Below are 22,200 nucleotides of genomic sequence, written 5' to 3' on the forward strand. Positions count from 1 at the left end.
AATTGAAAACAGGCTTTTGTTTCAGGGAGGAGTTTGGAATCATTAAAAAACTTTACAGTTTCCAAAGTCAAGGTAGCCACTTTCTTTCTCCTGGTTAAACTCTGAACCCAATATGTCTACTTGGAAAGTCTGTCCAAAAGTATAGGTACTAATGAGCACACATAAGTTACTCTTCAAACTGCATGATATGAACAATAGGCATTCTTCATTCATTTGGTTCTTTGTAAACAATTAAGTCAAACTTCATGATTACAGATCTTCTTTAGAAAGCTCTGAAACTATCAGATTTGCTGCAGTCAGTATGATGTCACCTTACAAACGGGCATATCTAGAACACCTCACAATCTATAGGGAATCCTCATTAGAATTGTTCCGTGTTAAGTCTCCGTAATAGCGGCAAACACCTTTGGCAAGCATGTGCACTCCCATTTATGCCTCATTTGGTATTAATGATCAGAGAGAGTCATTGAACAAAGTTACCTGAAATTGGTATGATTAATTTTGACAGGGAAAACAGAGGGACTTTAATAAGGCGGTATTTTGATCTACCACTACAAAAGGTTTGGTTTTGTTTTTAAACAGCAAACACACACAGTTTAGGTGGTGTTAAAAGTACCCAAAGGAGAGGAAATTAGGAAAAATTATGGGACAAAAACCTCAAGCCTTAACATTCTAAAAAGGTGAACAAGAGAACATCAATAATTTCTGACCCGTGTGTCTTCTTTCCTATCTATATAAAAATTTTATGAGAATAATGTAAACGTGGACTGAGTGTCTTCGATGGAGGGTACTCATAACTGATGTTCCAAAGCAGACCACATCTTTTCTATCATCACATAATTGTTATGTAGAGAACACAAGATCTCACTGTGCTTACTGTTTATACAATAAAATCAAGCAAGTCAACAGAGTAGGGTCAGAATAAAAGTTAATATATTATCCCTTATGCTCTGTCTTATTTTTTCTCTATCTTTAAAGTCTGGCCGTGGCTGATTTTAGAAGACAGGCATAGAATGCTAGTGGTTGGCAGTAATTAGTGAAAAAACCCAAGTACTAATCAGCAGACCTGCATTCTGGTCAGGAATCTCACTAGCCATGTGTGTGACCCTAGAAAAATCTCAGAGTGAATCCCTTCAAGCTCAAACATCCTGTAATTTAATTTTCATTTCACTTAATGCTGAGGAGTCAGAGGGCAAGGTAAGGCATCACTAAGCAGATGCTAAGCACCCTCTCTGTTAAATGAGGGGAGGTGAATGTAATGCTAAGGTCCTGCCCAGTTCTAAATCTGTGATCCTGTAAAAACCATAGAGTAGTGTCCTGTATTAAACATGGACAAAAACATTTTCCATCTTAGCCTCACTGCACTACAGTTTAAAAAGTAAACCATCTTAGTAGGTATGAGATGCCTCCACACAAATAATCGTGCTTCAGTCTTTGTGAATTTCTACTGAGCAGTGTTGTTTGCATTACAATTGTGACAGCCATAATCCTTAAGCAACATTTCCACATCTGAACTTAAAAAGGCTACTTGACCTATGCCAGACTGTAATGGCTTCCACCTACGGAGAAAAACACCATCATGCCAATTGAGCTAAAAACAGTACTTGTCAGGGGAAAAGGGAGGAATAGAGAGGGAAGACATGAAGAAAAGGGTAATAAATGCTATCTCTCTCCACTTAAATCCTGCCCACCTGCCTTTATAAAATCTGAATGTCCAAACATTTCTATGAAATAACAGTGCCAAGAGCTTATCAATAGGTCTAAGCTGCTTCTGAGAAGCACAGTACAACTAAAGGGGGGAAAAAAAACTGCATATGCAAATCATACAGTAGTCACTTATTTTTTATTTAACTTTGGGGGAAGTGGAGTGGGGATAGCATACATTTTATTTTTACAATATTTAACAATCACTTTTATCCAGGGTGGGGTTTTGTGGGGCTTTTTTTTTTTTGTATTTTTTGTTATATACTTGCAGAAAAATAGCAAGTACAGTTTGACAGTAGTACAACAACCTGTGCCCAAAACACTGACAAGAAATACAGAGAGTAAAGCTCAAATAATTGCTTACCAATATTTTGAGAGGTAACAAATAGTGTATGGATTGAGACTGCATAAAAAACGTACTGCTGGTTGGATATCTGAGGTAAATGATGTTCAATCAAGGATGCTACTTGTATCATTTTGCCCATAAATCAGTAAATAATTTTATGCATATTATACCAAATGTTCCTAAAAAGTAATTTACTAGAAAGGTTTTTAAAAAAAAGAAGTGGAAAAATCAGTGGTGAAACATTTTTCTTAAGCAGTAATTAATTTATTCTAGTGAACCTGGTCAGGGTATATTTCCCCACCAATATTTTGGGATAAATTTAGAAGTTATTTTGTTGCAGTGGCGGGGGTAAGGAAAGGAGTGACTTTTTAAAAATTTCATGCACAATGAATTTTGTTTCTGATTCCCAAAAAGTTAGTAAGATAGTCCTTTTCTTTCCTGATTTTTTTTTTTTAAATGTCACCATAAAGGATAGTGCAAATTCAAGGGATCAACAATTATGAGGCACAGTCTCTGTTCTGGAATTCATAAGGTACTTGTAATAAACGTTCAAATATTAATCACACTTCACATGCTAAAAACTTCCTAGCATCTAAATACATACAAGAGCTGTGCAGGGCATAGACTTCCAGTAAAGCCAAACACTGGTTAATCCATCAGTCCTATGGCAGTTGGTCATACAGCAATCCTCTTTCGTAGATCTGGGCAAGGTAAAGAGTATAAGTTAGAGCAGCGAGTCTGACTTGGTATCAGAAAGGCAAAATACAAGATGAGCCATGAGGAGCACCATATACATGAGGAAAAAAGTTATCAGGGTCACAAAAAAACCCCACAACAAAGGTCATGATTTTCATTCTCTTCAATCTTGCTTTTTTTTTTTTTTTCAGTATTCCTAGGCCAAGCTCAGACTTTCTTTCTGTTAGCTTGCCCACTTTTGTACTGACTGTAAACCAAACACAAAATGCCCTGCAAAACAAAGTCTTAACATGACTAGGAATCAGGACAGGTCACTGAAGCATTCTTACTTCACTAGTTATAAAAGTATTTTACTACCAACATAGTTTTCAAAAGGATACAAGTCATAAAATTGGCTAACTACAGTTAAGTACAATATCCAGGAGTTCTAAAAACAGGGTTTGTTTCTTTTCTACCATGAAGAGAAAAACATCATATATTTTTGCTAATGAGTTTTATAAAATTTACCTCTAGTGCTCACATAAGCCAAACATTCATAATACCCCTTGGTTTTTCTTTTAGTTGTGTGTGGTTTTTTTTGTTTGTTTTTTTTTAAAAAGAGGGCTAAACAGTGAAAACAAGTAGAAATAAATCTTTAAAAGGTGGAAAAAGTTCCATCATGTATTCAAATTTCCTCAACGGGTTCCCTTCTTGATTTGTGTCAGAACATGGAAGCAAAACAAAATTCAAATCAAGAAACCAGGAGGGAGCCCAAGCAGTTTGCTTTGCAAAAACACATAAAGCAGATGCATTCAACATAGAAATGGGCATTTGATGGTTACAATGAAATCCAAGTGATGAAAGGGACAAACAGCAAACAGAATGGTTCTGGATGGGATGTTAAATACAAACAACATTGCTATTACCCTTCTTCCCCTCCCTGCTTAGAGTATGTTGACCTAAGTCTCATAAATAATTAATTTTGTTATTGTTCCCAGAGATTAAGTGCATATCATATGTAAAATGAACTGTCTGTGTGGTCTTAAATAACCATCTGAATATAACACATTCACAGTGAGCTCCTGATAGTGACATTAAAAAAAAAAAACTCCTTTATAAAATTAATGCATGATTTTAAAAAGGTCTGACAAAATTATATCGCATAATACTGGCTAGCACTGGTCAATAATCTAGAGATTTTAGAAACCATTACATTTTAATTTGGCCTATATATGCTGAAGGAGGACCCAATCATTTTCCTATGAAAAGCACTTTGGCACCTAGTTACTATCAATCCTGGTGTGTTTGTTTGTTTTAGCAATAAGCCATCGATTATCTTAAGTTAATCTTGGAAAATTTTTGAAAATAATTTGAATATTGTCATATTTGTTTTGCTAGGCCGTGCTACCTACATCAACATTGGTTACCTCTAAATTGATTGCATATTTGAAGTTATAAGCTTAACTTGTTATCCCTGATTTTTTTAGTAGTAATATCTGAAATCTGTGTCTAAGGTGTATAACTTATTCTAGGATAATCTTACACATCACAGACATCAAATATTACTCTGACAAGATGGCACCAAGCAAAAGTGTACCTAGTTATAAGTCTCAAAGCAGAGAGTGAGGAATTCTGGGTAATGAAGCTTCCTGAGGTGATCCTTGAAACAGTGATACAGAATGCACTGCATACTGTTGGATGAAAGAAAATACACTAAGACTGTACATACATAAATAGGAAAAAGTCTATTTAAAAAAATTAATAAGAAAACTAAGAGCTTTCCAGTGTCACAGCTCACTTAAAAAACACTTTTTAAAAAAAAATCATGCTTTACATTTTCAAATATTCCTCAGACACAGCAAACCTAAATAGTATTGAAGTAAAATAAGTATATGTATTATTTTGGGAACTGGAGGTAAGATGAAGCTTTAAACTAAAAACAAGGAGAAGGGGATGGGGGGTGGGGAAACGATGTTAAGGTTTTCATTTCAAAACAACAGCACTTTTTTTTAAACATGAGCTAGCACAAGAAAAGGCTTACAACACTGCTTTAGGAATGGCCACTTCCTGTTGGCACAAAGCATAGCTTACCCTTTTTTTTAAATAACACAGTGAATTTGTAATACGTCTTTACAAAACATGGACTGATTTATTATTCAAATTTTGTTAGTGTTTTCAATCATAATTTAGCAACCATGGAACTGAGGTATACCTTGTTGAGGGAGGTTAAAGTAATGCTTGGAAGCCTCTTTACTGTATCCCACTTTGATGACTGTTTATGTACACGGAACAGCAGCACACTAAACATTCACAAGCTGTGTCATATTGGCATTACAATAGTCATTGATATAAACACAACAGCAAATGCAATAAAAACAAGTTACCCTTTTTAAAATCTGAAATGAAAAGTTTTTGATTTAAAAAAAATAGCAGTAGTTCATTTAAGGAATTAGTGTCTTCTGACAGACATTAAGAAATCTGATGTCAGTTTTTAAATGCTTGATTAGACAGGTCCATATGATCCATAGAGAGCCACATTCTTCATTTACATCTGAGAAGTTTCTTGATTGAGTTTGCCTCTTTGCTTGGTCATATGCCCTTCAAGTCTATGTAGGGAACGCAGTAGGTCTTTTGGATCCACATTTTTAAAAGACGGACTCCTTACCACCATTCCCAAAAGACTCACCACTCTGTTTCACACAGAAAACATTTTAAACTGTAAGCAGTCTCATTAGCTTAGCAGCTCCAGTTCTGAGTCCTATTTCTCAGTGTGAACAACCAATGTAATTATCATAGACTGGATTCTTTGGGAGGAAAGTCAACGTTTGTCACCATAGTGACCACAGTCACAATGTCCTCTGTTGTGATAATATTTGTTAGTCTTTGCATTTGAATAATCCTTTCCCCTACACAGCCTGCTGATAACCTGGCTTCTGCATCGTGATCCCAACATTCTTCTATTGTTTCACAAAGCATTGCCATTCCCTTAAAAAAAAAAAAAGATTCAATATGTCATTTTTCTCTTCTCAATCCAAGATCTGACTTGTCAAGCAGTGCATTTACTGAGTCTATACCACAGAAGTGCCGCTAAATATTTATTCCATCTACTGAACCAAATGATATGGAACAGTTTATTTAACTGGCAAAGCTGACCTCTGGGAGGGAGACATCAAGAGCAAAGAAACCCTCCCCCCCCACCACTCAGCCAGATCCAGAGTTTGGGAACGAGGCTCTCATGATGCTCTTCCTCAGCTAGACACAAAATAGAAACCAGAGATGGCTGATCATTTAACCTTATACATCCCAGGGTCAAAACTCATTTAAGTCTCCTTGCAAGGGAACTTGAAGGGCTATTTGGTGTAGTCCTTACCTCCCAAGCACAATACTGCATAAAAATCATTCAAGAAGGAAACTCATTTTCCCCTGAACTGAAGAGACTTATAAGACCACAGTGTCATAGTATTAAGCTACCATTCCAACCACTTGGTCGCCAGTACTCCATTACTGATGATACAATATGGAAATCATGCTACAAAATAGCCTTTTCTTAGACGTGTTCACAAATATAAGTCTTGAGAAGAAGGATTTTATTGAAATTTCAAGTCAATTTCACTTCAGAAACTTACAGCATGTTTCTGCCAACACTCCCTTAAAATAGGTCTCTTTTTTTTATGCACAACAACTTCCTGCATATCTTCAAGGGATGGATGCTGGCCAATTTCCTCTTCAAATGGCAACATGTACTCATCCACGGGACCTGCAATTTTTTAAATAAAGTTATTTTAAGTCATGCTGACTTCCATAAAAAATGGTACAAACTTTTAACACATTCTGTATCATCCTTTTAACTGTTACAAGGAACTCCTTCAGTGACAATAGATAATTACATGAAAAGTGGGTGAACAACTAGGTCTCTTTCATTAGGACAGTAAGATCAGTTAAACAGAATGAAATGTCTGTTATATCCATCTGGCATCTATTATGTATATTAGGCGCTGGGACAGACAGGAAAGCTTAGGTTAAGACACAGTCCCTGAACAGAGCCCAGCATACAGTAAGAGATACAATATAGTTAACTTATACTTCAAAGATCTGTAACTATCCATCATCAGGCTCCTACCTGAAACACATCTAGTTTGTTTAGAATGACCAGTGTTTTTGTTTTTGTTTGTTTGTTTGTTTTTGTGAGGCAATCGGGGTTAAGTGACTTGCCCAGGGTCACACAGCTAGCAAGTATCATGGGTCTGAGGCCAGATTAGAACTCAGGTCCTCCTGACTCCAGGGCCTGGGGTCTATCCACTGCGCCACCTAGCTGCCCAGGACGACCAGTGTTTTTGCCCCATAAAGGCATGGTCTTCATAGAATCCATGGTCACCTCAACACTTTGATGAGGCATCAGGCTAAGATTTTAACAGAAGATATAGATAACTAAATTACAAGGTGTATTATGTAATTAAATGCATCTGAGCACTATAAGTAAAATGCAATGTAAGGTATAGGAAGAGGAGATAAAAAAAATCCAAGAAGGCTTCATAAAGGGAGTAGCAAAGGGTCTTAATCCTGGGTCTATGAATTTGCATTTTTTTGTCTAATACTTTGATAAATACATTTCAGTATAATTGGTTTCTTTTGTAATCCTATGTGCTTTATTTTATGCATTTAAAAATATTTAAAAATATTATTCTTTCAAGAAGAGGGTCCAGAGATTTCAACAAACTGCCAAAGAAGTTCATGACCAAAAAAAGGTTCAGAATCCCTTTTTAAAAGGATAAGCAGGAATACATCACATGAAAGAGAATAAAAGAAGAGAAAGAAATTCAAGGCATAGGGGGCAGCAACAACAAAAGCACAGAGCAAAGGGAAATTCAGGGTATGTATAAGTGACTATGAAGTAAAGGAAAAATTATGAGGGAAGGCTAGAAGTGTAAGAAAATTGTGATGGGCTAGGTAAAGAATACAAACTTAATTCAAAATGTATGAAGGACTCAGAAGTTTTTTGAGTAGAGGGGTGACATTATCACATCTTTGCATAATGAAGATTGGTGTCATACTGAATTGTTTGGAGTAGGAAAAGAGTGGAGATGAAAAGACCTCTTAGGAGGATATTGCAGTGGTCCAGATGGATGGCATGCACTAGGGTGGTAGCAGTGGGAATAGAGGGAAGAAATGTTACAGAGGTCGAATCATCAGGTTTCAGTTAAAAAAAATCTAAACATGAGAAATAAAAGAAAATCAAAGACAAGCCCAAGGTTTCAAATACGGGAGACTGAGTAAATAGTGGTACCATTGACAGAAATAATTAATCAGAAGGGCAAATTTATTTAGAAAGATAACAAACTTAGTTTTCAGACATGCCAGAGATACCTCCAGGTGGAGATGTCCTTTAGGTAGTTAGGATGTTGGCCTGGAACTCAGAACAAAAGTCAGGACTACATATACAGATATGGGAGTCATTCTAGTTATAATTTTTATGGCATAAATTTTGCCATCTCTACATTCAGAATTCTCTTAAGACTTGATCTCGGGGGCAGCTAGGTGGCACAGTGGATAGAGAGCAGGCCCTGGATTCAGGAGGACCTGATTTCAAATCTGAACTCAGACACATAACACTTACTAGCTGTGTGACCCTGGGCAAGTCACTTAACCCCACTGCCTAGCCCCCGTGCCCCCAAAAAAAAAGACTTGATCTCATGTCCTCTTGACTTTAATTTATCAGGAATTACTTTCCTTCTGCATGCACTCAAAACAAAGACAATCTAATCAGTTAACAAAAGAAAGGGAATAATACCTCAACTGGACCCCATCTATGCAACTTACACCAAGATATCAATAGCCCATGTTTCTGCCATGAAAGTATTAGGACTAAAATTAGCTCTGCTCTCTCCAACATTAGTCAGGCTTCACACCTCTACTTCTTAGCTCTTACAAAAAACCTTACAAGAGTCTGTATTAAAACACACACACACACACACACCATTCAAAAATCACCTCAATTACATCTTTCAGGTGCTTGTTTAAAAACAAAAAATATATATTTTTTTGGCTACTATTTTTAACCAATAGGAAACATTCAGTAACAAGCCTACAAATATTCTGACACAAACAGCATCATTCAATTCTGAATTACAATTTGTTAGGATCTTGCGATATAATAACAATCAGTAATCTTCATAACCAAAAACATGTACACATATTTGGACATGCATCTCATCTGAGAAGTTTAAACAAATATGTGCAAAGCCAACACAATCACAGAAGCTTATGTGGTAAAAAGGATCTAAAAGGTCATCTAGTTCTGATTCTTAATAGTACCAGTATGACCTTGGGAAAGACCTGTCTGGGCCTCAGTTTCTTTATCTGTAAGGTTGTGTGCAGCTCGAAAGCCTATGAAGTGACTTCACTACTCAGTCTCAGTTTCCTAATCTATAAATGGGGATAATATTTGCCCTACCCTACAGTACACAGAAGTATAAGTTATTATTTTTAGTCCAACCTCATTACACCAGTAGAGGACTTCCGCAGTATCACTGGTAGCCATCCAGCTTCTACTTCAACTTGACCACATCCAGTCAGAGGGAGCTCAGTACCTGACAACACAGTCTGCTCTGTTGCATGACATTTCTATTACAGAGTTTTTCCTTATAATTACCTGAAATTTGCTTCCCCATATTTTCTACCCATCAGTCCTATTTCTGTTCTCTGGAGCTATACAGAGTAAGTTTACTCCTTCATAATAGATCTTTAAATGTGTAAAAACTAATAATGTATCTCCTCTCATAATCATCCCTTTTCCAGGGTAACATTCCCAGTTCCTTCAACTCTTTCTCAAAGGACATGTCCTCTTCACCTTTTCCAGTCTTTGCTATCTTGGTCACACTCCTCTCTGAATGCTCTCTAGTTTGTCAATGTCCCTTATAAAAAGTGGCATCTAGAACTGATTATAATACCTCAAACATCTACAAAATTAATTTAAAATGCTTATATTAAGTGCTTATTGATGTGCAAATGTGCAGTTATATACACAGCACTGGGCTAAGCTCTAAGGATATGAGCAGAAAAGCAGGCCAGAGCCTGCTTTCAAACAGTTCACATTCTAATAGGGTAGACAACAAGGTAGATAGAAAGGCTCTATGATCTGGATAAAGCAGCAAAAGAAATAGCAATGCACTTTATCAAATGTCATTTCTACAAATAATCATACTCATTTCTTACATGAAAAATTTGGCACTGCCAAAGACTTTGATAATGAAAACTTTCTTTTCTGGGTCTTCAGTTCCTGTGGCTTCTGTGCAGGCAAAGGATAGCACCCACAGAAGTAGGACCAGATCAAATCTTAAGGGCTGGTTGGAATCAGGACCAGTGGTCTGGGGATACTGTAACTCCTGGAATTCTTGGGCTTCCCCATCAGACAATGTGGCATTTGGACAACTGTTGGCTTAAAGCAGGGCCAATCATCTAGGGTACTGTTATTCCCAAGGTTCTCTGGTCTAGGGTCCTGAGCTATTTTCATCTGGGTTTGAGGAGAGGTGGTAGCTAAAATGGTAGCAGTGGCTTGACTTGCCTAGCATATGCCTCCTTGTGTCTCAGAGTACCTTGGTACTGCAACTCCGTGGGCTTGCCTGATAAATGGAAATAATTGGTGGGATGGCTGGCTGCAGGACCCGTGAACTAAGGGTGTTCCTGCCACTCCCAATGTTCTAGGGCTTCTCTGTTCAATCACAGCAGGTACTGGAGATGGTAAGGCAAGTGAGCCCTTTCTCCACAATAACTGCTCCCCTCAATGATGGCTATGGAACCTAAGCTAGAAATGCAATGGGTCATTACCTTCCTTAATCTGAGGGCTGTATTTTTATTACTGTAGCTTAGAAGTACATTTTTAAAAAATATATCAATGAACTTCTTATAGGAGCTTTAAAAATCAGGCACATTTGGGGAATTCTGTTAGCTGACACATGAGGCTAAATTTACTCCTAGTTGGGCAATGAAGTCTCTACCTGTTTGCACAGCTATTTTCCCATGCTTAGATTTAGTGTGGAGAGTATTATCGTATCTATTAAAATATATTAATAATGGTTGAGAAGAAGCAGATGTTCTGAGAAAGCAATGGAGGTAACTATATCTAGCACTCTCAAATGGATCTTTGAACTCAGCATTTCACAAGTTTGTGATCTTCAACAATGCAGATGGCAATCCATCTAGCCCTGTCCAACCTATGTGACTCTTAAATGTCTTCCTAAAAATCTGCCACAGGGTTTACTCTATGACTTTCCTCACTGTCTCTTCACACTGGATCAGGGCCATCTTTCAATCTCACCATGTGAGCAACCTACTTCCTCTGTCATACAATTCCATAATAACATCCTTTACACCTGTTCTTTGCAGTACCTTATGGGTTATATGTTATAGCCTGCTCACCCACACCATGTACTTTTCCATTTCCCCTCTATGTGATACTTCACGTTAGCTCTTTGAAGGCAGTGATGTTGCAGGGCTGACTTTCATATAATAAAGGTAGAATGTTTTTATTTTTAAAATGGGCCTTTGGAATTATGGGAAGCGTGGGGTCAAGTAACAGGGTTTTACAGTTTCCCAAAATAAATAAATGAATGAATGACTAGATGGATGAAGTATTTATTAAGTGTTTACTAAGCACTCACTCTGTTGTGCTAAGCTCTGGGGATATAAAAGTAAAAAAAAAAAGTAAAGTAAAAAAGTCCCTGCTCTCAAGGAGCTCACATTTAAACAGGGAAGACAAGACATACAGAAGATTCAGCTGCAAATCAGATGGAAAATCCCATGGTCCTTAGGGTGCAGCAGCAAAGCAGATTGTAATGCTTCTTCTTTAATGTCATTTCCACTGATAAAATCAAATCAGTTTCTGATGCTAAACCACTTAACAGTGTCAAAGACTTGGATGACAAGAACCATTTGTGTGCATCTTCAATAGACGTAGCTGTGGCACCAGCAGGAACAGCTGCCAGGCTGAATCTCCACCAGGGTTGCTTCCCAAGCTGATGGTTAAGGGCACCTGCCTGGAAGCAGTGTCATTCCCAAGGCTCCTACATTCAGAGTCCTGAGCTGTCTCTTCCCCCTATTCAATTCTGGGCCCAGTTCACTGTCCATTTGGATTATTTATCACAGATTTACATACTATTGGACAAACCTTTTAGTGACATCCATTCAGACACATGTTGACATTTGGGCAACAGACTTTCTTCAACTACTTGGCCTTTCCCATTTGGATACATGCGCCAAACATCTTTGAATGATTGCAGATCTCTTCTGCCAGGTCCTGCATTGTCTTTGAGTTTAATGCAACCAACATAATGTCATCTCCCTTTCCCCCCTCAAAAAAAAAAAGCCATCTGGAGGATCTCATTCTTCATAGGAAATTCCTTCTCTACCTGGACTTCTTCATAGGAAATTCCTTCTCTACCTGGAGCTGGATCTTCTTCAACACAGTGGCAAATAGTTTCAGCAAGCATACGTTCATCTTGTTTTATGCCTCACCTGATATTTATTCTTAGAAAGTCATTGAACAAGGTTATTTCTGCTGTTACATCTTCCAAGGGATTCTGAATGAAATCTTGTTGTAAAACAACCATGAAGTGAAATGCTTTTTCACAATCAACAAATATAATAAGCACAATGGAATCTCATGTCCTTTTAGTCAACTGTGAGATGGTAAAGAACCAGTCCATCATTGAAGATAATTTGGACAGATGTTTGCAATACTGTACAGGAGGCAGCAATAAAAAACATCCCAAAGACAGAGAAAGACAAAAAAGCAAAATGGCTGTGTGATGAGGCTTTATAAGTAGCTGAGGAAAGAAGGAAAGGGAAAGGGAAAGGACAAAGAGAAAGATATATCCAATTGAATGCAGAATTCCCGAGAATAGCAAAAAGAGATAAATAGGTTTTCTTAAATGAGCAATGTAAAGAAATAGAAGAAAACAACAGAATGGGAAAGACATGAGATATCTTCAAGAAAATAAGAGATATCAAGGGAACATTTCACTCAAAAAATGGGTATGATAAAAGACAAAAATGGTAGGGACTTAACAGAAGTAGAAGACATTAAGAAGAGGCAACAAGAATATACAGAAGAACTATAGAATTAAGATCTTAACATCATTCATAACAGGATTGCATGGTTACTGATCTAGAACCAGACATTTTGGAGAATGAATTCAAGTGAACCTAAGGAAGCATTGCTAACAATATAAGGGAGGTGATGGAATTCCACTTGAGCTATTTAAAATGCTAAAAGATGACGTTGTTAAAGTGCTGCACTCAATATGCCAGTGAGTTTGGAAAACTCATCAGCAGCCACTGGATTAGAAGAGATAAGGAAGGTAATGCCAAGGGATGTTCAAATTACTAAACAACTGTACTCATCTCACACACCAGCAAGGTTATGCTTAAGATTCCACACACTAGGCTTCAGCAATACATGAACTGAGAATTATCAGAAGTGCAGGCTGGTTTTCAGAGAAGCAGAGGAACTAGAGACCAAAATGCCAATATTTGCTGAATTTGGAGAAAGCAAGGGAGTTCCAGAAAAATGTCTACTTCTGCTTCATTGACTACAGTAAAGCCCTGGTGTGGATCACAACAAAATGTGGCAAGTCCTCAAAGAGATGGGAGTACCAGATCATCTTACTAGTCTCCTGAGGAACCTGTATGCAGGTCAGGAAGCAAGAGTTAGAACTGCAAATGGGATAACTGATTGGTTTAAGATAATGAAAGCAGTATGACAAGGCTGAATACTGTCTCCTTAATATTTAAGTTACATGCAGCAGGCTGGACAAATCAAAAGCCAGAATTAAAGTTGCCAAGAGAAATTATCAAAAATCTCACATATGCAGACAATACCACTCTGATGGCAAAAAAGAGAAGAATTAGGAAGCCTCTTGATGAGAGAGTGTAGAAGCTAGCTTGAAGCTTAACATTAAAAAAAAAAAAACCTAAGATCATGGCAACTAGTCCCATCACTTCCTAGCAAATAGAGGCAGAAGACAGGGAAGTAGTGTCAAACTTTATATTTTGGGGTTCAAAGATCAATGGTGACTGAAATTAAGATGCTCCTTGTAAGGAAAACTATGGCAAATCTGGACGGCATATTTAAAAAGCAGAAACATCGTCTTGCCAACAAAGGTATATATAGTCAAAGCTATAGTTTTTCCAGTAGTAATTTATGGCTGTGAGAGTTGGACCCTAAGGAAAGCTGAGCACTGCAGAATTGATGCTTTCAAATTGTGGTGCTGGAGAAGACTTTTGAGGGTCCCTTGGACAACAAGGAGATCAAATCAGTCAATACTTAAGTTAATTCAGACTATTCATTGGAAGGACAAATACAGAAGATGAAGGTTAAATACTCTGGCCACAAAAAGAGAAGACAGGACTCACTGGAAAAGACCCTTATGTTAGGAAAGATTGAAGGCAAAAGAAGGGAACAATAGAGGATGAGATGCATAGATAGTGTCATGGAAGTAACAAACATGAGTTTGCATAGACATCAGGAAATACTGAAGGTTAGAAGGACCTGGTGTGCTATAGTCCATGGGGTCACAAAGAGTCAGACACAACTAAACAACTGAACAACAATTTGTTCCTTACTAATTCCTCATCAAGACAGCCCTTATTTAATCTTCAGATGACTCTCACAAAGACCTAACAGAGATGGCAGAGTAAGTACATAGGTTAGGAGCTGTTCTCTTAGTTACCTTATAAATAAGGTTTGAGAATTTTTTTTAATGCTTTTGGTATTGTCCTCTCCTTTAAACAGCTTGTAAATTGGTCCCTCAATGCCCTCATACTTGTATCACCACCAGCACATGTCTTTTCTATACATACTTAATCCATTTTAGCTATTCCTCCTTACTGGTTCTCTTTAGTGCTATTCCTACTTCTTCTATAATAATCAGAGACTGACATTAGGGTCCAAGCATGGTAATTCCATTATCCCTGATAGAGAAAAGAGTTTATTATAATAGTTTTTACAAATCTTTTCATTTTTCTTCTATTTGCAATCCCCTTTCCATTTTCATCCTTCAATTCTCTTGGGATTACTTTAATTAGTTGGATATTTTATCAAGCTTTTTTTACATTGGTTTTATACTCAATTGCTTGTTCATAATCACCTTCTTCAAGAGATTTTATAGGCAAATTTATATTCTTATCCAGTGTCACCTTTGGGAAGCATCTCCTCTCCCTTTAGTAAGTCTAATGTTTACTAAAGCGTTTTCTGGATCTTTTGATTTCCTTATTGTTGTAATTCATTTACAATGGTCAAACTTCTGGATACATTAATATAGTTGATGTCAATGTTAATTTCTGTTGTTTATTTCTCATTTTTTTACTTTCAATAGCTTGTTTAAATAATACAAAATTAAATCTTCCTAATTGCATGCCATCTTTTGGTTACTATTCTTTATTCTTACTTACTTATAAATTCTCCTCTTATCTCTGACCAGTCAATTGTCTGACTGTGCACAAGAGTTGATTTAGGGTTCCATATTATATCTTTTTTTTGTATGTTTAAATGTAATCAATTCCATTTTTTGTGGTATTATCTGGTACTTGCCACATCCATTGCTTACTGATTCTTTTTTTTTTTCATTGTTTATCATAAAGAAGCATGAGTCTTCACTCTGATATACAAGTCTTCAGCCTTCTGTTTCTTTCACCTGATCCATATATGCCCATTTATTTCACATCATCCTCACTTTTCCTACCTTTGTACTGAAGTTACCAAGTGTCAATGTGTATATCAATTCGATTTAATGGGTCTTATAGAGTGTTATATAGAATTTCTCTACGACTTAGTACTCAGCAACCATATTAGTACTTAAGCTATAATTATTTTTATCAGTACTGTGACACATATTGACCAACTGTCTTGTAACTTTTGGGTCCATTATAAAATTTATTCAACCAACTCCTGTCTTTGTTTCCAACGCGTACTTATGAGTTGTCATTCCTTTAACTGAAACCTCCTTCTTTCTTCTGTTTTCAATTATAGAAAAAAATATCAAGATTGATATGTTTCTGTTTCTCCAGCAATCTATCTACTTGTTGGTCAAGAGACAAGGATTTTGCATTTAGCATACTTAATTAAAGAGTACAAATTAAAGTTTGTTGATCATGCAAAAACTAGTGATTTTTAGAACCCTCTGTCTCCTTTCTAATCATTCTGACATTGTCACTGTAGAAGCAAAATAAGAGTCATTTCATTTATCTTTGTTTCATAGGTTGTCACATCCAAAAAGAAGTTTAATCACCAGGTGGCTAACCTCCCAGTGATGTGCTTCTCCAATATTCTCTAATCTGGTCTTCAGAAAACAGTCGCAGTCTGTTATCACGGCCATGTCTGAAGCCTTTCCAGAATGGTACAATGTGCCAGTGTCTGTGCTCTGCTGGCATGACCTTCAAGAACATAGGGTCACTTTCACTCCATGAGGAAACATCAGAGTACCCCATTTAAATTATATATTTACACTGCTGAAACATCGGGAAAATATTTAAAATGAGGGTGTGCAAAAAATATTAAAATAGTTTTAGAAAGTGCTTCATATGGCCCATTTATGGCAGGAAGAGTAAAGTGAACAATATAACTTCTAGTCTGAATCCTTTGACCAACACTAACATTTCTCTTACCGGTCAGGTTTGAGGAGGCTTTTGCTACAGACGTTTCTTAATGATAAGATTCATGTGACCTTTTAGATATCTGGATATATGTAAAGATTTCAGCATAATGGAGATCTAATATATGTTCAGTTTAACTAATTATGCTTAGAAAAAAGAGAGATGTCTAGTTTGGAGAAACAAATATGGATTTGCCCTGGAGGCAGCTAGAGAAACTAGGCACCTTCAAGATATTGAAGGATTTCTAGCTCATACCCCATAGCTGAAATAAACAAATGCAATCCCAAATGCAATCCAGCCAAATTTGTCTTCTTTCTGTTCCTCAATATTTATCTCGTCTCCCTACCTTTGCACTGGTCATCTCCCATACCTGGAATGGCTACCTTCTAAACTTCTACTTTATAACCTTGTAAGGTATAGCTCAGGCACCATCTTCTGCATGAAGCCTGGATTCCTGATCTCCTAACTGCTAGGCTCCTCATTCCCAAACTACCACATATTTAATTTTTCCCTCCTCTCATATTTCACACACACACACACACACACACACACACACACACACACACACACACACACACACACACACAGACATACACTCTCTCTGTGTGTGTATGTACCTATTTGTGTTTATGTTTATAATTCAGGCATGGTGGTGTATGTCTATAATCCCTGCTACTGAAGAAAGCTGAGGCTGGTGTATCACTTGAGCTTAGGAGCTCTAAACAACAATGTGCTAAGTTGATCAGGTATCCACACCATGTCCAGAATCAATACAGTGATTATGTCAAGTCCCTGGAAGCAGGGGGCCACCAGGATGCCTAAGAAAGGGTGAACCAGCTCAGGTAGCAAATGGAACAGATTATGGTTTCTGTGGCAATCAGAAATAGGATCAAGCCCACTGAGTGGACATTTCCAGCTTGGGCAAGACAGAGAGACCCAGGCTCCAAAAAGCAAAAAAAGAAAAAGAAAACCTTTTATATTTATGATAAACATACACACATTTACATTCATATGTATATGTAAAGCATGTGTACATATACTCACATCTATATACACAAATACATACACAAACATACATAACACACACACACACACACACACACATACGTATGTATTACATATATTGTCTCTCCTATTAGAATTGAAACCCACTGAAAGAAGGGATCATTTCATTCTTTGGACTTGTATCCTCAGCTCCTAACACAGTGTCTGGTATACAGCAGGTGCTTAATAAATATTTGTTGACTGATTCCTCATAGGACCCAAAAGCAGCAGTTAACATACCCCTAGTACTCTATATGTGACAAGAGGAATTGCAAAGGAAATGTCTTACAAAACAGTGCCTTTGGGTCACGGCTTCCTAGACCATGTAATAAGCAATGACTTTAAATTTTAAATACCTATTCTGTTGCTCAAGAATAAGTTCAACAAGCATTTAAAAGCATTTATTAAGTACCAACTGTGCCAGACACTGTGATGCAAAGACAGAAATCAAACAGTCCTTGACCTCCAGAAGCTTAGATTCTGAGGGGAAACAATATTAAAACTGGTAAGTAGCAATAAAATGAATATTATATTTAAGTTTAGTTAGTTGGTCCACATACCTCCTTAAAAAAAGACAGACAAAACTTCTGCTTACCATCTGCGGCAGTGCACCGGGAGGCAAGTTCCCACAGGACTAATCCCATGGCATACATATCTATTCTCAAAAATGCATCTCTTTGAAAGTTTATAGCACCCTCTAAAACTTCTGGAGCCATATACCTTCGGGTACCAACCTGGAAAAGATGTTGAAAACAGACAGCATTAGTTCATTAATGGTTTTGAACTTTAATAGGTAACACTTCATGATTGGTGAAGAATTCCTAAAACTGTGTTAATTCCCTTTCATGAAATTCTGATCATCTCAGTCTCCTAGGAAAAAAAAAAAGTATGGGATAAGTTGAAAGAATACTGGTTTGAAGTCAGGAGGGCCTAGGTTTAAATCTCAGCACAAATACTTAATCTTCTATATAACTATAGACCAGCATTTAACTTCTCTGCCTGAGTTTTCTCAACTTCAAAATGGTGAGAACAATACATAAACTTCTACTGAAAAGCTTAACTCCTTCCCTTCACTGAAGAATGATAAGGGCCTGCGAGAAAGGAATGCTAAGCATACTGTTAGAAGTTAACATGTCAACAGGTTTTGATGAGCCATGGCACGTTTTGTTTTGTATTTTTAATTTTTTAAAATATTTGTTACAAGAAAAAGGTCACTGGCGGGAAATGAATGTGATATAAAAACAAAAGACATTAATCAAAATAAAAGTAACAATAATGTCTTTTGTCTTTTTTCATAGTAAAGTACTTTATAAGGCATAAAGTATTATATGAATGTAAACTATTGGTGCTTTCCTTATCCTGACATTGGGTAGAAAAGGCCTGCTACCCATACAAAACTGAGAGAAATAGAATGCCTTAACTTAAAAATTCCTGTAACAAGTTCTTCACTGGAAAATCTTTGGGAGAAATATGATTATTTTCCAAAAACGTAAAAGCAGCTGCAATATACAAATAATGCATTTAGCAGTATGAACAAGTTGAATAAAAGGAAATATTTTTAGATACCTAGTTCACCATCCAAAAGATCCATTACACCAAAGCCCAAATTATAAAGCATATCATTCTAATTTTATTTAGTAGGGGGAGGGGGTAAAAGGGAGGAAGATCAACAATGGAGCTACTCTAATGACTTAAGTATCCCTAGTCATTCTTTTAAAAAAATTTTTTAAGATGCACATTTGCCTTCTGCCCTTCCTACCTGCTTCCCTTCCTTCTCCAATAAGAAAGCAAGAAAAGCAAGACCCCGTTGCAAACACAAATTCCTGTTTTGGCCATGTCAAAAAAAAAAAAAAAAGTCTTGATTTTACTCTGAATCCATCAACCTCTTTATCAGGTGATGGGTAGCCTGTTTCATCACAAGTCTTCTGGAATTCTGGTTGCTCACTGTGTTGAAGAGAGTTGTTAAGTCAAAGGTGTTTATTCTTACAATACTACTGTTGTGTCTCCTGATTCTACTCATTTCATTCTATGTTACTTTATACTTTTTATATGTGAAACCATGCCCTTCACCATTTCTTACAGCACAATAGTATTTCATCAAATTCATATTGTTCAGCCATTCTCCAACTGATGGGCACCTCTTCCATGACCAATTCTTTGCCACTGAATATGGTTCCTTTTCCTCTTTCTTTGAGGGCTTAGTTCAAAATGGCTTTCCAAAATGGCTAAACTAATTCACAGCTCTACCAATAATGAATTAATGTATCTATTTTCCCACAGCCCCTCCAGTATGTCATTTTTTCTCAATTTTGACAATCTGAGGAGTGTAAGATGGAATGTCAGAGACGTTTTAATTTGCATTTCTTATTAGTGATTTAGAGCATTTTTTCATAATCCTATTGAGAGCTTAGATTCTTTCTCTGAAAACTGCTTGTTCATATCCTTTAATTGACCATTAATCAATTGGGAATGGCTTATTCTTACAAATGTGAATCAGTTATCTCTATGTCTTAGAAATGAAACTTGTATCAGAGAAACTTGCTGCAAAGTCTGTTTTTTTTTCCCCATTTACTGCTTCTCTTCCAATTTTATTTGCTTTGGTTTTGTTTGTGCAAAACCTTTTCTTATTTTATACAATCAAAAATATCCATTTTACTTTCTGTGACCTTCTCTGTCTCTTGTTTGGTTATGAATTCTCCCCTATCCATTGATTTGATAGGTTAATTTCCTGGTTCCTCTAAATTGTTTATGATGTCACTTAATGTCTAAGGTTAACATACCTATTTGCAACTTATCTTGGTATACAGGGTGATACTGGTCTAGAACTAGTTACTACCCAACTGCTTTCCAGTTTCCCCAGTATTTGTCCAATAGTGAGTTCCTGCCCCAATAGCTAGGATGTTTGTGTTTATCAAATACTAGGTTATTAGGTTTGCTTGCTTTTGCACACTGTATATGTAATTTTTTCTACTAATCAACCTCTCTGTGTCTTAACTAGTCCTTAACACAGTGCCTGGCATATAGTCAGCACTTAATAAATGTTTATTGATTGACTGAATGATTAACCAGGACCAATGATGATTGTTTCTTAGTGGTTTGAGACATCCCAAGAAAACTGCTGAAACAGCAAGGGAGGGTTTTTGTTTGTTGGTTTATCTTTTGTTTTTTAAAAGAAGATAAGTTGTAAAGTATCTTCCTCTGCTGAGTTTTAAATACGGGATACATTCTCCTCTATGAGCAGATATGCTTAAACCATTCAATGACTGTGACAACTCTATACATGTATTAAAAAAGGGCATGGCTTGAGAAGGCTCACTGCATGACCTTTTAAGTAGATTCATATTATTCTAAAGACTAATAAAATAACAACTTTTAAAGGTCACTGACAAAAAAATGATACATAGTTCCCAAGGCATCTTATATGACAAAAACAATGGACAGTCAATTTATGTAATTATTTTTTAAAATATTTTGTCATTCTTCTCACCTGTCCGTGGGTATCACCTGCAGACTTCCCTGCCTCAAATTTTAATGCCAAACCAAAGTCAGCAATACAAGCTGTAAGATTGTTTTTCAACAACACATTTTTGCTTTTGATGTCCCTTTAAAATAAAAAGATAGGCAAGTTACTTGAAATAAGTTAAAACAAGTTATCTGACCACAAGAGTATATACTAATAGAAATACTAAATGTAAAATAAGAAAATTCAAAATTTACAGAAAGATGAATTAAAGCTTAACCTGAAAACAAGTAATAATTATAAATTCCTATTCTTAAACTGAAAAATTAAATGAAAGTATTCCTTAAAGCAGTTTTCTAACGAGAATCAAAGAGTCTAAGTCCAAAAAACACTTGTACTGCCCTGTGTACATTTTATCTATGCCATTCTCACTCTCCCTCTCCAAACTCTTGGATTACAATAAGTATATTTCTACAGTTGCTATGTTCCAGATTCACATTCAAATCCACACCCATGTAAACAACCAAAAATCACCACTGAGAGGGAAAACAGAAATAATTACAATAAGCTCATTTTGGATCTCTACAATCTTTCAAGAGACTCCCTACCATGGTTATTCTTGCCTTCTTTTTCCCTAAGTGTTTAATTCCAAGTTCCAGTTGCCTGTGAATTTTTTTTTTTATCTTATTCACAAACTAAGGTAAGCCCCTGCTGGCTTTATCAACTCAGGGATCTTGCAGAGCTCTAATAGATCCATCGACCACCAAATTCCTTTCAGGTTCCCCAATCTCAAATAGCTATTCTGAGTCTAAAAGGAGGGAGCTGAACTAAATGACCTCTAAGGTCTCTTCTATTTTCAACTCAAGGTACCTATAGTCACACGCATCCATGTAAGTACATAAAGTAGGATGTGGAGAAAAGTTACATGTGAAAAAGACAGAAATATGTAGAGAGGTGATAGAAAAAAGAGAGAGAGACACAAACATACTCTCAGGTGATGCCCCCTAGACATTTACTCCTTGAATAGCTTAATGGAGTAAAGGAGGAGCTATGATAGAGTATCAAGTGGGACAGTGGGACATTAAGAAGAAATGAAATGCTACAGAAGACATGTCTATGGTAGCATATGATAGGATTATAAATATAAAACTGTAAGACACCTCAGAGGTCACCCAGTTCAACCCCTTCACTTTAAAGATGAACAAACTCAGGGGCAGGTAGGTGGCACAGTGGATAGAGCACTAGCCCTGGAGTCTGAAGGACCTGAGTTCAAATCCGGCCTCAGACACATAACACTCACTAGCTATGTGACAAGTCACTTAAC

At 36.7% G+C, this 22,200-nt stretch overlaps 1 protein-coding gene across 2 annotated transcripts in view; it reads right to left on the reverse strand.

Moving 5' to 3' along the window:
• Positions 1-1,919: 1,919 nt before the first annotated feature.
• The window catches only part of ACVR2A (activin A receptor type 2A), a 144,886-nt gene continuing 124,605 nt past the window's right edge, over positions 1,920-22,200 (reverse strand). For both annotated transcript variants that reach the window (XM_027835662.1, XM_027835663.1), the window contains exons 8-11: positions 20,904-21,018; positions 18,012-18,150; positions 6,352-6,482; positions 1,920-5,710 (exon numbers count right to left, since the gene is read on the reverse strand). In XM_027835662.1, coding sequence (XP_027691463.1) covers positions 5,516-5,710; positions 6,352-6,482; positions 18,012-18,150; positions 20,904-21,018 — 580 coding nt within the window. In that variant the 3' untranslated portion in view covers positions 1,920-5,515. The remainder of the gene's footprint in view (positions 5,711-6,351; positions 6,483-18,011; positions 18,151-20,903; positions 21,019-22,200) is intronic.

This window comes from Vombatus ursinus, unplaced genomic scaffold (genome assembly GCF_900497805.2).
Source record: "Vombatus ursinus unplaced genomic scaffold, bare-nosed wombat genome assembly UNPS02014816.1, whole genome shotgun sequence".
Classification (NCBI taxonomy): domain Eukaryota; kingdom Metazoa; phylum Chordata; class Mammalia; order Diprotodontia; family Vombatidae; genus Vombatus; species Vombatus ursinus.